This window comes from Alligator mississippiensis, chromosome 9, assembly GCF_030867095.1.
Source record: "Alligator mississippiensis isolate rAllMis1 chromosome 9, rAllMis1, whole genome shotgun sequence".
NCBI classification, from domain to species: Eukaryota; Metazoa; Chordata; order Crocodylia; family Alligatoridae; genus Alligator; species Alligator mississippiensis.
Window position 1 is genome coordinate 74,793,305 of NC_081832.1, and position 15,029 is coordinate 74,808,333.

The 15,029-nt window shown below is 47.3% G+C and overlaps 2 protein-coding genes across 4 annotated transcripts in view; both read right to left on the reverse strand.

Moving 5' to 3' along the window:
• Positions 1–7,245, reverse strand: part of RNF130 (ring finger protein 130) — an 82,061-nt gene extending 74,816 nt beyond the window's left edge. Inside the window, exon 1 of one of the 3 annotated variants that reach the window (XM_059712908.1) lies at positions 6,877–7,245. In XM_059712908.1, the coding sequence (XP_059568891.1) occupies positions 6,877–7,117 (241 nt within the window). In that variant the 5' untranslated portion in view covers positions 7,118–7,245. The remainder of the gene's footprint in view (positions 1–6,876) is intronic. The other 2 variants (XM_059712906.1, XM_014597521.3) reach the window with 2 other exon arrangements.
• Positions 7,246–11,106: 3,861 nt separating this feature from the next.
• The window catches only part of FLT4 (fms related receptor tyrosine kinase 4), a 74,488-nt gene continuing 70,565 nt past the window's right edge, over positions 11,107–15,029 (reverse strand). Inside the window, exon 30 of the mRNA XM_006275369.4 lies at positions 11,107–14,708. Coding sequence (XP_006275431.3) covers positions 14,489–14,708 — 220 coding nt within the window. The 3' untranslated portion in view covers positions 11,107–14,488. The remainder of the gene's footprint in view (positions 14,709–15,029) is intronic.

The following is a 15,029-nucleotide window of genomic DNA, read 5'->3' on the forward strand; positions in this document are numbered from 1 at the left end:
TTCTGAAAGCTCTAAACTAGGGGTGCTCAAATTCCAGCCAGCAGGCCAGATCCTGCCTGTGATGCCGTGTCATCTGGCCTGCAGAGCTCCCCATGAGTCTGGAAATTTGGCAGTGGGGGAACGGTACCACCACTCTCTAGCTGCCAAATCTTTGGACTGATTGGGAGCCTCAGGCCCCGTGTGCTGGACAAGGTACCCAAACCCAGCATATAAAGCCAGGTGGGGGCAGTGCCAGGCCCCCTGGCCTTACAAACCCAGTGCATGAAGGCTAGGAGGGGGCAGTACCAAGCCCCCAGGACTCAATCCTGGGGCACTGGGTGCAGGAGAGGCATTGCCAGGCCCCAGGACCTAATCTGGCCTGCTGACAGGACCCTGCTCTACCATCCCAACCTCCCTTCTCATATAAGAACAATGTATCCACCTTTAATTTGTCCATATGAATTCACACATGTGTAAAAGATGATGTTAAGAATGCAAAATAAATCCCTCCTCTAAAAGCTACACTCCACCTATACCAACAAGGCTACAACCAACACCCCTGAAGCAGTCTACCTATATGCACACGTCCTTCACATTTAGGAAGCTTCAATACAATTGGGTTTAGAAGGTCTTAACAGGCATATCAAACTCCTGAAAGTCAAGGGAAAAGTGGAAAGTAGCATGCTTTCTATAGAAGTTCTGATGACAGTATTATCTTTTTTAAAAGTTGCAAGGGAAATTATCTGTTGATAAAGATATTTCCCCATCTTCTTTACGGAGAGCCTTCAATTTCTTTAAAATTAAATTCAATTGAAATTCATGTGCAGGAAGTAGAAAAACAGTAAGTTGTTCTTCCTAGAAACCATTAAGATCACTTCATTACTTAGTAGCCAACTAAGTACTAAGCTCAAAGTGTGAGCTCAAAGATTACATGGGCTTATTTTTTGGTTAGTTTAAAAACTAATTTCTACCAATATAAAAATGTTCATAGGTTAATGGCCACAGCATGTCCCTACAGCAGTAACAGTACTTTCAAAACTCTAAGAATAAAATATAGATGTTCCCTTAATTATGTCCTCTGAAATGTCTTTTAAAAGATAAATATAGTAGTAAGAAGGTATTTGAAACAGCAGTCATCATAACCATTACAAATATCTCTGTGGAGATCAAATATTTTGGAAAACTACATCTTTTGAAGACTTTCTGCTATTAAAGTTTCAGTTCTGCTCAGCTAAAGTGACAGTATGTTCTTAAAATGTTTTCTGCTAGAAGATACTATAATTACAACATTACACACAAACTGTTAAGAGAACATTGTCATTGCTAAGTCAAGCACCACTCAAAATATAAAGTGCCAGAATTAAGACAACCTGTGCATCCCTCTATGAATATTATGATGCAGTCTAGTTACATGATTATACACTATTTTTTCCACAGGAGTCCACTTTGTACAAGGCACATGATGGACTAACTGAACTAAAGGTGGTATATAAAGTACTCATCTATAGGACGCTTGCTGCCTTAATTACAGAGAATGGAAGACACAGTGAATAAGACAGGACTATGGAAAGAAAAAATGATGTTCTGATAGTTAAGTTATGCTGCCCTGCATAACTGAATTCTGTCCTTATCTATACCAGAGCTCCTGTATAATGTAAGTCACTTAACTGAAGAACTTTCATAGTTAGGCACTTTGCATGCTTTTCATTTTTCACTCTCTGGTCAACCTCAAGTGCTGCTGCGTACTCATAAATACAAACTGAGATCAGGAAACTATGCCCTGCCACAACACTTGATTTTTTTCAAAGTATAAAGCGTCTCAAATGCAGTATCCAAATTTAGTGCATATTTTTACCTTAATCTCTCTTTTGGATCCTCAAATGTATACCTATTACAATGATATCCTTAAGAGGCAAAGCGAGATTATGAAAACAAATCAATGTTTCTAAAATGCTCAGATAAATGATATAGGAAAACCAAAAGGAAATGAATAATTCTATCCTCAGAGCGGGGTTTGAATATTATGCATTAAAAAGCAATGGGGCCACCCACTGAACAAAATTAATCATAATACTAAATAATTGTCCACTAAGGGTATGGCTTTGCAAACAAATTACTATAGGTAAACTAAAGTGAACTCACAGCACATGAGCTACTCTGACCTTATAGTAAGTGCAAGTAGCTTACTCAGAACAGAAGAAGCGACCTTGTATAGGCAGAAGCATGTGCATGTGGGAACTGTCTGCAGAACAGCTGACACTCCTTAGCTTACCTAGGAGTTAGCTGTTCAAGTAGCCATGCCTTACATGCACACTCTGGGCACTGAATTACGTACATCCTGCAGAGAAATCCATGAACACATATTATGGTTCAAAAGGGAATTGGCCAGTCACTCGCAATGCTGGCATTGCCCAACTCTAATGTTACTTTCTTGGTGTTCCCTCTTCTGTTCCTAGTCCTCTTGCCCAATGCATCCCAATCCCCCTCACTTTGTCCTGGTTGTCACCTGCCCCTCCAAGTCCCAATTATCCTCCCAGTCTTCCTCCTTCAGCTTCCTTGTCCGGATCCACTTCCCTATCACACTCTCCACTGCAGCTCATCTCCTCTGTTATGCTCCCTATTCTGTCTGAGCATCAGTAGAGAGCGCAGAACAGGAAGTCTTGGGATTCTTAATTCCAGTGCCCAGATATGGCTTGAGAAGCAGTTCAGAACAGTCATTAAAGAAAAACCCCTTCTCAGCCCCAGGCTGAAAGCATGGTCAGTGGGGACAAAACCTTAGGGGGATTTAAACTGCAAAGCTCTAGGGAGTTTCTACTGCAACTGTGTCCACTGAAGTTTTTCAAAAGCTTTTTTTTTTTTTTTTTTTTAAACTTGGCCAAATTTGACTTATGAGAACAAACTACTCATCCCCAGGAGAAATGCTAGAAACAAGTTTCAAGTTCCTTCTCTATACCATGGTGTGCTCAGCTTCTCACTCTGCTTTTACCAATATAAAAATGTTCATAGCTTAATGACTACATGTCCCCATAGCAGTAACAGTACTTTTTAAACACTAAAAATAAAATATAGATGGTCCCTTAATTACATCCTCTGAAATGTCTTTTAAAAGATAAAGAAAGTAGTAAGAAGGTGTTTGAAACAGTACAGCCATCATAACCATTACAAATATTTTTGTAGAGATCAAATATATTGGGAAATTACATCCTGGAAAACTACCACCAGAATTAAAAAGTCTTGCTCATCTTAAGCTAGCTCTGCTTTCCAGAAGTTACTTATCTGGTTTGACTCAAGTTTTCTGAAGAATTTTAGCTTGAGGCAAGCACTCAGTTTGAATAATTTCAGCTCAAGCTACAAAAATTTGGCAGTTACAGGCCACTGAAAATAGGATCTTTGAGAATGTGATTTATTTACGTATTTATTAAATGTATACGCAGACAGAATAAAAATATTAAAATAAAATAGTATGTAATAGAACAAACTTGGTTGGTGTTTATAGCACAAAACTTAGTGCTATCCCAGCCCTACTGGTGATACCAAAGAAGCTTTAAAACAGGCTTATACAAGATCTTTTATTATTGTTCTGTTCTGATGTCAAAAGGCAGTCTATGCTTTCCATTCTGTACATATTGTAATCTATATTTAGGAAGCCAGTTAAAAGCATTTTTTATTGTTATATGAGCATATTATGTACTTTGTTCTGACGTCTTTAAAAATTAAGCTTTCAAGCCAGTGACAAAGAGAAAGAAACCCAAAGACATGCAAACAGAGGATATAATGGTGAATAATATGATAGCCGAGACATTTTTAACATACTATTTGTAGCCTAGGCTGAATGTGACATGAGCAAAACCACCCAAGTTACACATTTACGCTTCACATTTACAAACTCTAATGTGAATTACTCTTACAAGTATCTCTGGGAGGTGGAGGGAGGGGCAAATGGACAGCTTTTGAGACCCAAACATTTCACAAAATTTTGATAGATTCATAGGTTGTAAGGTCAGAAGGGACCTTGGAAGATCACTGGGTCCAGCCCCCTGCACCAAGCAGGAAAGATAACTGGGGGTCAGGTGACCCCAGCGAGGTCACTGTCTAGTCTCCTCTAGACTTGAAGAAGGGACAGGGAAAAAAGCTTGGGGTTAGGAAAATTATAGCATACTGGAAGTACAACTTCAAGGGAATGAGAAGAACTCCATGTTGGGGGTGGTACAGTGAACCAAATCTTTTACTATTTATTTTAAAAGGAAAAGTGGCTGATGTAGAAAATACTGAGTAAGCAAAGGGCCCAGCCATGAGAATCGAACCAGGCATGTACTGTTTAATATTATGAGTAGTGGTAACACATAAAACATCATGTTTAATAGTTTAACCTTTTCAGGACTGACTCCAAAGCACTACACACAACTAATTTACTTCCCTATATGCAGCTAAAGAGAACTATCATATTTGTACACAGAGGCATTTCCATCCCCGAGGCCAGGGATGCTCAGTCTATTCAAATTTAATCAGTAATTCTGAGCAACCAGATTCACATAAGAGTCCATGCAAGGCAGCGAATTGACAGTCTAATACCAAACCCGAACCAGTCTGTCCGCATACATGACCACAGCAGGGACACGGGGCCTTTTCTGCTCACCTCAAGCATGAAGCTGAACTTGGCTGAACAGGACATATTTCAGCAGAAGATTACACTGTTTATTCTAGTTAAGAGGTATTAAAACACCTTCTAGCAGACAATAATAAAGGCATTAGGGCAAATGCTGGCAGAGGGCAAACATTAGGGCTCTTATCAAATACAACACATCAGGTGGAAATAAAAACAAGCATGATTATGTCTAAACAGAAGCATCTTGGATCAACTAGGAAAATACAAATTTCAACATTCTCCACACTAGATGAACTGTTGCACAATACTATTATTTTTTACCTATGTGAAAGCATGCCATGGCAAAATTCAAGCAAAATGTGCAAGGCTTAAAGTGTATCCTGGAACAATTCTTAAGGGGTTAAGAATGAGTGGAAGGCAGCTGTGCATACCTTCACAGCCTTCTTTTGACAAGCTGAAGGACTGAACTGAACCTGCTCAGCAACTGATGACATATCAAATTTTAATGATTACACCATGTCAAAACTGCAATAATTCAGAGCTCTGCAATTTCATGATTCACCGTGCTACCTAGCTGAAGTTATTTGTCATGCTATGCTTTAGTATGGTATACTAAAAGATGTTTATGGACTGCTAAGATTTTGTTCAGATTTTCTCTTCTTATGGGCTTCCAGTTAAAATACAATCATCCCCTGAACAAGGCCTTTTCACTCTTTGGCAGGTACTGTATCATATCAGAAAAGACTGCTATAAACAGATTAAAAAAAAAAATCTCTAGCTGAAACACTTTAATTATTTAAAGATGCAGCAGTATCATAACCTTAAAAACATCCAAAACATGTTTTCAGCTTGGTCAAGCATCAAAATATGCTATTAAGATTTAACACATTAGCTTCGCTCAACCCCCAATTATACTTTAGAAATACATGGCCTGAAAGCATGTTAAGGTATTCTTCATCTCAGCTCTTAAAAAAAGTGTGCGCCTCCATGATGAGCGTGTAAGGTTACTTTGAAAGAATAATCCATTTTCTGGTCTCTTCAGAAGTCGTGTCCAGAAACTAGGCGGGGGCCAGATGCGCTCCATCAAGTCAGTCCATTTTCTAAGAAAGGTGGCAATTTGAGAACCTATTGTGATGTACTGTCTACAGCCAAAAAGAGCAGACATACCTAAGGCAAGAGAATCCATCTTTTTCTAGGTAATGGACTTTAGTTGCAGCTTTGGCTAGATCAGCATAATTAAAAAAACAAGTTAAAACTAGAATAGTTATATTACGTTGGCCAAAAACCACCCCCCAAAACTGCCATTTAAAAAACAATTAAAAAATAAAATAAAATCGGCAAGCAAGCAAAATGTCATGTTTCGGTTTCAGAATGCTAATAATGGAAAAGAGGCTAAAAGCACGTCGCACCTCTGAAGATGACACTGTCATGTAAGGGGCACAGTTAAGAGGCTGAGGAGCGGGGCAGGAAGGGGACCTCCAGACGGCACCTCCGATCCAAATCATCCTCTATGAATGCGGCGTCTCGACCCGGTATCAGACACCGGTCGAGAAGAAGCCCCAAGGGTTTCACAGGCCGGAACGGAGCGAGACACAAGGATGAAAAGCCGGGCTGGTTCAGCCACCTTGCAAAAGGCAGGGGGGCGAAAACATCAGTGTGTCAAGCACGGGAAGAGGCTGCCCAGACAGGAGGTGGAAGCTGTATCCTTGGAGGTGTTTCACACCCGGATAGACAAAGCCTTGGCTGGGATGATGTAGCTGGGGCTGGTCCTGCTTGGAGCAGGGGGCTGGACTAGACGTGACCTCCCTCACGTTGGATGGTTCAGCGTGGAGCGCGCTGGGCCGGCCGGGCCGGGCCACCCTCGGCTTTGAGGCTCCGGTTTCTCAGGGCGCTGGTGGAGCAGCCGCACGGCTGGGAGCGCCGCAGGCAAGCGTCCTAAAGCAAGGCACCCTCCAGCTCCCCGCCGCACGGGCGTGCGAACAGGGAGCGGCTCATGGGGCCTGCGCCCCTTACAAACACAGGCTCCAAAAAAGCCAGAAATGTGTCTATAAATACACACACACACGTCTCGTGGCTAGGCAGGGACCCCCATTTTACACATGCACAGGTCCCATGCTTGTGCAGGGACCCCCCCCCATTCCACACACACACACACACGTCTCATGGCTAGGCATTACACACACACATTATACACACACACACACACACACGTCCCACGCTTGTGCAGGAATCCTGTTCCCCCCCCCCGACAGGTGCGAGGCCGGGGCAGGGCCGCGCGCGGCGCCACCCACCTCCGTTGATGGGCCCGGGGGCCACGAGCAGGCCCCTGACCTCCACCTTGGGCGAGTCCTGGCCGTAGCGGCCGCGGTCGAGGCGCAGCAGCGCGGGGCCGCCGCGCTCGGGGCTGAGCACCGTGACGTTGAGCAGCGCCGTGTAGTACGCCTGGCTCGCGTTGTCGGCGCCCGCCAGCGCCGCGCACCAGGGCAGCAGCACCCAGAGCGGCGCGGGGCAGCGGGCGCGCCGCGGGCTCATGGTGGCGCCGCGGCGCGGGGCTCACATCCCTCCGCCTCGCCTCGCCTCAGCGCCCCATGGCCGCCCCGCGCTGCGCTGCGCAGCGCCTCGCTCCTCTCCACGGGGGCGGCAGCGTCTCGCGGGCTCCCACCGCAGCCGCGCCACTGCGCACGCGCGCGCCGCCCCGCCCCCGCCACGAGGAGGGGGCGGGGCTCCGCGCGGGCCACGCCCACCTCAGGGAGGGGAGAGCGTGAGTGCGCACGTCCCCCCGGGGGGGGGGCGGGGCGAGCTGGAACTAGGTCGGCGTGGGGCGGGGCCAATGGGAGGAGGGGGCGGAGCCACAGCTGAGTGCAATGGGGTCAGGGTGGAGGCCCGTGGCTGCAGTGAGGGCAGCCCATGCCTCGCACCCCGCAGCTCTGCCTTGTACCTACCCCACGTACAAATCTGAGGGGCTCGCGCCCCCTTGCCTGTAGTGGGCAAAACCCCCTCCTCTTTTATTGTGACCCCATGCAGCGTTGCACCCCCCCAATTTGGGAGCCGCTGCTCTAGGATCCCACGCTGAGCTGTGTAGGGAGAAGATGGGCGTCAAGAACGAAATGCACAACCACGTCTCCCATGTGCAGGAGGAAGGAAGGGCCAGGTGGGGAAATGAAGAGTAATTGAACCGACTGCAAGTAGAGCAGGAACTTAAATAGACGCGATACAATGACCGTCCTTGGAGTTTCGCCACCGCTGCTTGGGTTGCTTTCTTTTTGTTTGGAATAAAAGTAGGAAAGCGCACAAATGCCCAAATGTTACGGGATTAAACAAATAAATATTCATCTCATTACACCCTGTACAGGCAGGGGTTGGGGAGTGAGCATGTCTTCATTTCAATGACAAAACAGCAGTTACAGGGATTTGAGGCTGGTTGTGGCCTCAGGAACAGTTAAAAATAACGACAGCAACAACAACAAAAAACAACAACTCAGATCTTGCAAAGGCAAAGTCTCTCAAATTCATGTCTTCTAGAGAAAACAAGTAATCTAGTATTTCAGTCCTCACTGGGCCTTTGTGGAGGATACTTTCTGAATTCCCCCACCAATAATTGCAGTGCTGTTCTTCTGAGATAGGCAGTCCCTGATGATTTTACCAGCAGCTGTGGAAAGCCCTACGATAAGCAAAGTGATTAACCTTTAGTATTCTGGTTAAATGGTTCCTCTTTTTAAGTTTTGCAGCCTATCTGGTTCTGATTCACACGGTTGCACAAGCACACGTGGTAGCAAAGAGAAAGCCCCTCTCTTTGTTTCCTCCACCTGTAACCGCTGGGTCCTACGCAGTCCTTGGCTTTGTCCGTGTAGTTCCCAGGGAAGGCAGTGGGCACCACACACATGCCTCTGAGGCCAGAGCTGGCCCAGCAGGCCCCTGATGACATGTAACTTGTGGATCTGTGAAATCCTCCGAGAGGCTGTTTATGAAAAGCTCTATAGAAATGTCAATACAATACAGGAAATGTTTCTAAAGCAGCAGCTGAATGTTCTGCTTTGCATCATATTTTTTCCTCCTCTGCTTGGGAAATGCTGGGTGAAAAACCACAATGATTTCACTAATGGCCTCTGAGCATTTTACAAAACCCTTCATCCTGCCCTCCCTGAGAGAGGGGCCGCAAGGCAGCAGCGATGACAAATGCTCACAATTTGATAGCGTCCCTCGCCAAAACCGTTCCAGAGCCCTTGTGCCTGGAGTGCGGATGGGAAGTTGAATGTTATGGGCCAACAACTCTGTGGTGATCAAAGCAAACTCAGAGCGAGGAGCATCCCTGCCGAAATGCCCTTTCCCCGTAGCATAGCTCACACCTCTGCATGGCTTAATGGTTGGGCAAGAGGGAGGCAGCGTGCTGGAGCGCCAGGGGCTGGCTCATCTCACCTGCAGTCCAGGGGAGTGTACCAGGCCATCTCAGTGTGTATCCCTGCTTTGCAGAGGCACAAAAATCAGAGAGCTCCAAACCCATGGCTGTGTCCCTAACCTGCTTCCTTCACCCCAGTGATTCTCTAGCAGGGTCCCGTGACAACCTGGGGTGCATTGAGATCCTTTCAAGGGTGTTGCAGAGTGCCACACAATGCTAGCAGCATGGGTGTGCTAATGGGATTCCCACGATAAACCCAGAGGAATCCATAGTGCTAAAAACATTCTGACCTGTTGTGATCTTTCTGCCTACTTTGCAACAGAAATGCTCCTCTAATATTTTTACGTAATAAAAACTCACGAAAACTAAGAGCTGGCATTTTCCAACAGGTGCCTGGAGTCTAACAAGGCTGACAACCCCTGCTCCACCCTGTCCTGTCCCCTGCACAGTGGGGTATTGCCGAGACAGCCCAGGGCTGATGGGGCCAGCTGCCTGCCTGGGTGCAGCAGCAAGCTCCTCTGTGCGCGGGGGAGTCCCAGACCGCCTCGTACAGCTGCTCAGCAGCCCCTTTGTGTCGGGCTAGCAGGCAGAAATGTGCTGTAGAGGAAATGCTGCAGAGGGACAAATAGCTTTCTATGAGGAGCAAGGTCTGCAGGAGCGAGCACTGGGTGGCTCTCAGGAAATGGTGGCGGCTTCTCCTGGTTCATGCTGGGTGGTACTGAGCCAGCTACTTCCCTTCCTCACCTCAGTTTTCTCAGCTGTAAAGTGGAGCTAATCTCCCCCCAGGGGTGCTGCAAGGTGTGCTTGGTAGGCATTTGTGCAGTGCTATGATAACAGCTTGACTGAATGGTCAAGCTGCTATTACTGCTCCCTTTTTTCTGAGAATTTCCAAACACTGCACAAGCACCTGTAAAACTCCCCAATGCCCCGAAATATGGTTTCTATTTTATACATGGGCATATTTCTCCCAGACCATTGCTCTACACTGTGTTGCCTATTACGAAGGGACCTCCTTTCTCACCCTCGCTCTCTCATCTTTCCTAGGTGTTGTGTCCCCTAGTTCACACCTCCCAGGTCAAGAGTCCCTGGATGCAGCAGCTCTCTGGCCTTGCGCTTGGACGGCACCGATCTGCTCAATGGAAGACTACATGTGTCTAGAGGAGCTAATCCTCCCGCCCCCAGCGCGAGCAGCCAAGTTCTCTTCTCACACTTTGCTTTTCATGGTACAAATATGTTTCCTTTCCCAAAGCTTCCCCCTATCCACCCTCCTCATTCAGTCTCGGGTGCCTTCCTCTGTCCCACAGGTTTCCAGCCTCATCTCTCAGCAACCCTGGTCCTTTCCAGTCCTGTGCAGTGTTGGAGTCAGAGCTCCACCTTGAGGAGATTTAGGAGAAAAAAAACATTTTCTAACCTCTTTCTCCAAGTGTTGCTCAGGTCCCCTTGGAAAACAGCTGGACAGGGGGAGGATTCACTGGGTTGGGTGCTGGCTTGAGAATCTCTCGACCCTCGGGTCAGGACTGCTGGCGTCTGATGTAGAGGCGGGGGGGGTCTGAGACCCTGGGGAAGGGCCCGCTCTGACTCCTGCCTGTTGATCTCAGCACATCGCCAGGTTTGAAGGAACACATTCATATATCTCTGCAGCTGGATAAAAGCTATCCAAGTCACAGCCTTCTGGGGCCTGAGCCACCGCAGGGACAGGAACTGCAGAAGTGGGGTCCATTTCAGTGGATTTTGACTAGGCAAAAAATCCCCAAACCTCCAGTAAGGAACCTCCTCCCTCTTCCTTAGGTTTTAGCTTGTATTCTGGGGCCCGGTGGGATTAGGTAACCATACTTATTCAAAATGCATTTGGTTTTATCCAAAGATCTCACGAGAAAACACGTATATTTTAACCTGGGATGGAAATGCCAGCGCCAGCACAGCTGCTTCCTGGCTGCAAGAAGGAAATGCAAAGGGGCCCCACAAAAAAGATGAAACCAAAGCATGTTCATTGATCTGAGTTGGATCTCAAGATAGCCTAGATTCATGCTTGAGTTCTGTGTAAAGATCAGAGACGCTGGGACTTACCGAGAATCAACACCTCAGTATCCGGTGCTGGGTGGCCTCAGGCATGACAGGCAGCAGGTGCAAGTTATAACTTTATTTAATCTTTCACATTCAGATATTACAACAAAACTCTTAATGGCAAAGTATAACAAGTACTATACGAGGAGAAGAAAGAAAGAAGTGTTTTAACTGGTTTGATATATAACCATGAACTTCCAGAGATAGGACTCAAATACAGTGGGCTGTAAAACCCATGTATGCTTCTAGGTAACAGCAACACTCACAAACACACAAACACTTTCTCACACTCACAACACCCACTTATCCTCACACACAACACACTTATTCACTCATGCAGAACCCCTAATATCCTACTTTTATCAAAGTCCAGTTCACCAAAACATTCAATGCTGCTGGGGCAACAACTGGTACCAGTTTAAAATGTTGCCATATAAATGAAGTATTACTGGATAGACAGGTCTGATGCATATTCAGGGTATGAGCGTGTGTATGCGCAGGCAGAGAATTTATGACCACTTGGAATCAAATCCTTTACTTTCATAAAGGAGGAATGGTTTTTATCAGTATCAATGAGTGGCAAAGAAAAAGGAAACTGTGGGTATATGAAGTACGGTCATTTTTAAGGGATGATGGCAAGTAGGTGCAGTGACAAAAAAAGTGAGGGTGCGATTATAACCCAGTAGGTACAGAAATTAGCAGGGACTATACAACCTGAACTATAATCCTGTGACTGTCAAAAACCCAAATAGTATTGGACACCAGAGCCAAAAAAACGGACAGACCAGCCTCATGTCATTGGTTGTCCTGATCTGCGCCAAATAAAAAATGAAAGAAATAATAGAAAAGTGGATTTGTAAAACTCTGGAAGGTTTAATACTCACTGAGGTGGCCACAACACTGAAAAGGACATCACATTATTAAACTAGAATTTGAAACTTGCTTGAATGGTTGTAAAAGACCAAGAATACAATTGTCTATGACTGTCCAGATTCATGCATTACGTTCATGCTTCATTAGAGGGCACATCTGCACAGCACACGGTACATGCTCATATTATGGGTGCATTATTCATATCTTTCTCTTGCTGGAGATGCAATAGGATTGGATTTTTTTCCCCCAGTCAAGATGGTACAAACTATAGGCCACAAAGAAAACCTCTGTCCATGTTGAATGACTGCAACAATAAAAATTAAATATTACTCCAGCTCCTCACCGCTGAAATTCAGAGACTCATCCAGGTCACCTCTGACAACGGACTTTAATACCGTAACCTTTCCACAGGCTGGTATCTGCACACCAGTTATAGCGTGAGTGCATGTTCTGAATGCGGAGACACTGCTCAGCAGTGCAAGCTCACTGCCTGTGAAGGGAAATAATGTGTTTCAAACCCATGCGTTCACACTGGTGAGGGGAGCTGCATTAGGACCTTGTTTAAACAAGGCTACATTTCAGCCATCCCATACACAGAGCTGTGAGGCCTTCTGCAGAGTGTGTTACTTGCTGTTTTATGTATAGACAAAGGCAGGCTGCTATGGAGGATGCCTGCCCTGGAGAGAGCGGGCTACATTCAGCTTGGTTTTTTGCTTGCCCTGAAGCAGATATAAGACCTCAGCAGTGCAAAGCAGGCATAACCTCCCCTCTGCCAAGGGGCCAGTGAAAAATAGCCGCACGTGGGCAGAGGAGAACTGATATTACACAGAGCAGACACTGAGTGCATCCACAAGGCACGGGCCAATGCAGGAAAGGCATGGGCAATGAGGGACAGGCTTGGAAATTCAGAAAGCCTTCTTAGGGAAGAAACAGAGTCTGGAAAAAATGTGTCTGGCACAACAACAAAAAAGCCCCAACCCCCCCTTATTCTATACAAAGAAGCCTGGCCCGCAAGCAGAGTTCCTTGGGTGCTGAGATGCCAGTGAGATAGGGAGCTTCTGGCAGGGAGGGGGATGAGGGATCAGAGATGCTGGAGGGAAGCTCACAAGCTGCTCAAACCAGCCTCTTCAGAAGGAGCCTCTGATGTGCCTGTATGCATTAGGAGCAGAGAAAAGGCAGGTGGAGAATGGCAGGGAACCAGAACCAACACGTGTCCCAAAGGACCTGCAGAGAGATTCCCCAGATCTTCATTCACGTGGTTTTGCATATACAGAAAGCCACTGAAGCAGCTCTTAAAGAATATAGGGGTACTGCTACTCAGCCTCACGGCTGACCCGCAAAGCTTACCAGGATGAGAGACTGGCACACATGGGAGGCTCTGCCATGACATAGGAGCTGCAGAGGAGCCTGGCAGAAGGGGTGTTGCCTGCTGGAGTAGTGGCTGCCTAAAGCGGGGCTCACAGATAGGGAGCAAGCTTGTCTGTCCAGGCTTATAGTGCTTACCGATCCCCGCGCACATGCCTCTCTCTTCCACTTGTGCAGCAATGCCAGCAAATGAAGTGCTGCAAGGAAAGGAGCCTTGTCTTTCCGCTTGGTCTCCCCCATTGTTTGTAAAGCACTTGCAGCAGTTTGCATATAAATGCCTTGCTCCTTGCCAGCTTGATCCTTTTCCTTCCAGCAAACACTGATTTTCTCCCTCTGCCTTGAAGAGCCAGCTGAGATTTACATGGCTTTGTCATTTATTTTCTTATCTGAGCAACAAATGATCTCAGCACAGCCCTGGGGAAAGGCTGCTTAGCTCCCTGCTGCCAGCACAGAGAGGATAAACCTCTGCTTTTTCACAGGGTCTTCAATAATACTTCATCTGGAGGACTTCAGCTACTGGCTGCTGCCTATTTCCAGGCCCGTTGCTTTAAGATGGCAAAAATAACCCACCTGGTAAGACACTCAAAGCAGGCCTGGGCATTATTCCCAGAGGAATGCTGGGATGGGATGGACCTGGGGAGAAGGGATGGCATGGGTGGGTATCCCCTGGGGTGCTGGGATCTGCCCAGCTGCCTCTGGGAAATGGCCTGCTTTTGCTGCTGGTTGGGGTTTCTTCCCTTTGATCCTGCCCCCTTTCTCAGTGGCTGATGTGGGGAGGAGAGGCAGAAAAGACAGTCCAAGGAAAACAATTTCATATACCCACAGGCCGCATGTCAGGATGGAGACGGTTCTATTTATATCTGACCTGAGCCATGGCTTATGGAGTGGAGTCCTGTCTGCATGGAGCCGGGATGCAAAGAGAAGGGCTACAGTGCTTGGGAGGGACACCTGCTTGTCTGACCCAGACATATCTCGTTGCACCCACTGCTCAGGGGTCCCCCCCGCAAGGCAGCAACTTGAGTCGCGGCATCAGTCGTTGTCCAAAGGGGTCTCTCCTTGTCTCCCTGTGCTCTGCGTGGGTTTCCTGCTGGGGTTCCTTCTAGCTCGAAGGGGAAGCTTGAGGGGGAAGCTCCGTATGGCAGTGGCGATGCAGCATGGGGTGTGGAAGGTGGGTCTCGGCATGGCATCTTTGCTGCCCATGCCCGTCAGTACTGCTCTGAGAAGAAGGATGCCTGGAGGGCGGAGGGGCTGGCCCCCTCCCCGGGGGGGGTGCAGCTGCCATCCTCCGAGTGTTCTGACAGCTCCCCATATTCACTGTTGTAAAAAGTCTGGCCTCTGACCTGGGACTGACATGATGGCCGAGCCCTGCCCCTCAGGTCCGACTGTTCCTCTGCCAGCTCTATGTTCCAACCGGGCCCTTTACTGCTGCAAGGGGGAGAGAGGTGCAGAGAATCAGTCCCAAGCAGCCCCCAAGAGCCCCCATCACTCTCTGCAAGGCTTCCCCGCAACAGGGAGACTCCCCTGAAGAGCTGCCAAGGCAGGAACGGGAGAGAGAGACTTGCTTGGTGTGTCCATACCCCACGTGCTAACACCTAGTGCCTCCAACAAGCTGGGGATGCTTGCCAACAGCCCATGCCAGCGAGCTAACAGCCGGGGGGCCCTGAGGAGTTAATCCCCAGCATGCTAATAGAAAGCACATCCAAGCTACTAGGAAGAAGCAAGCTAGCAACCAGTGCTGATACCGAG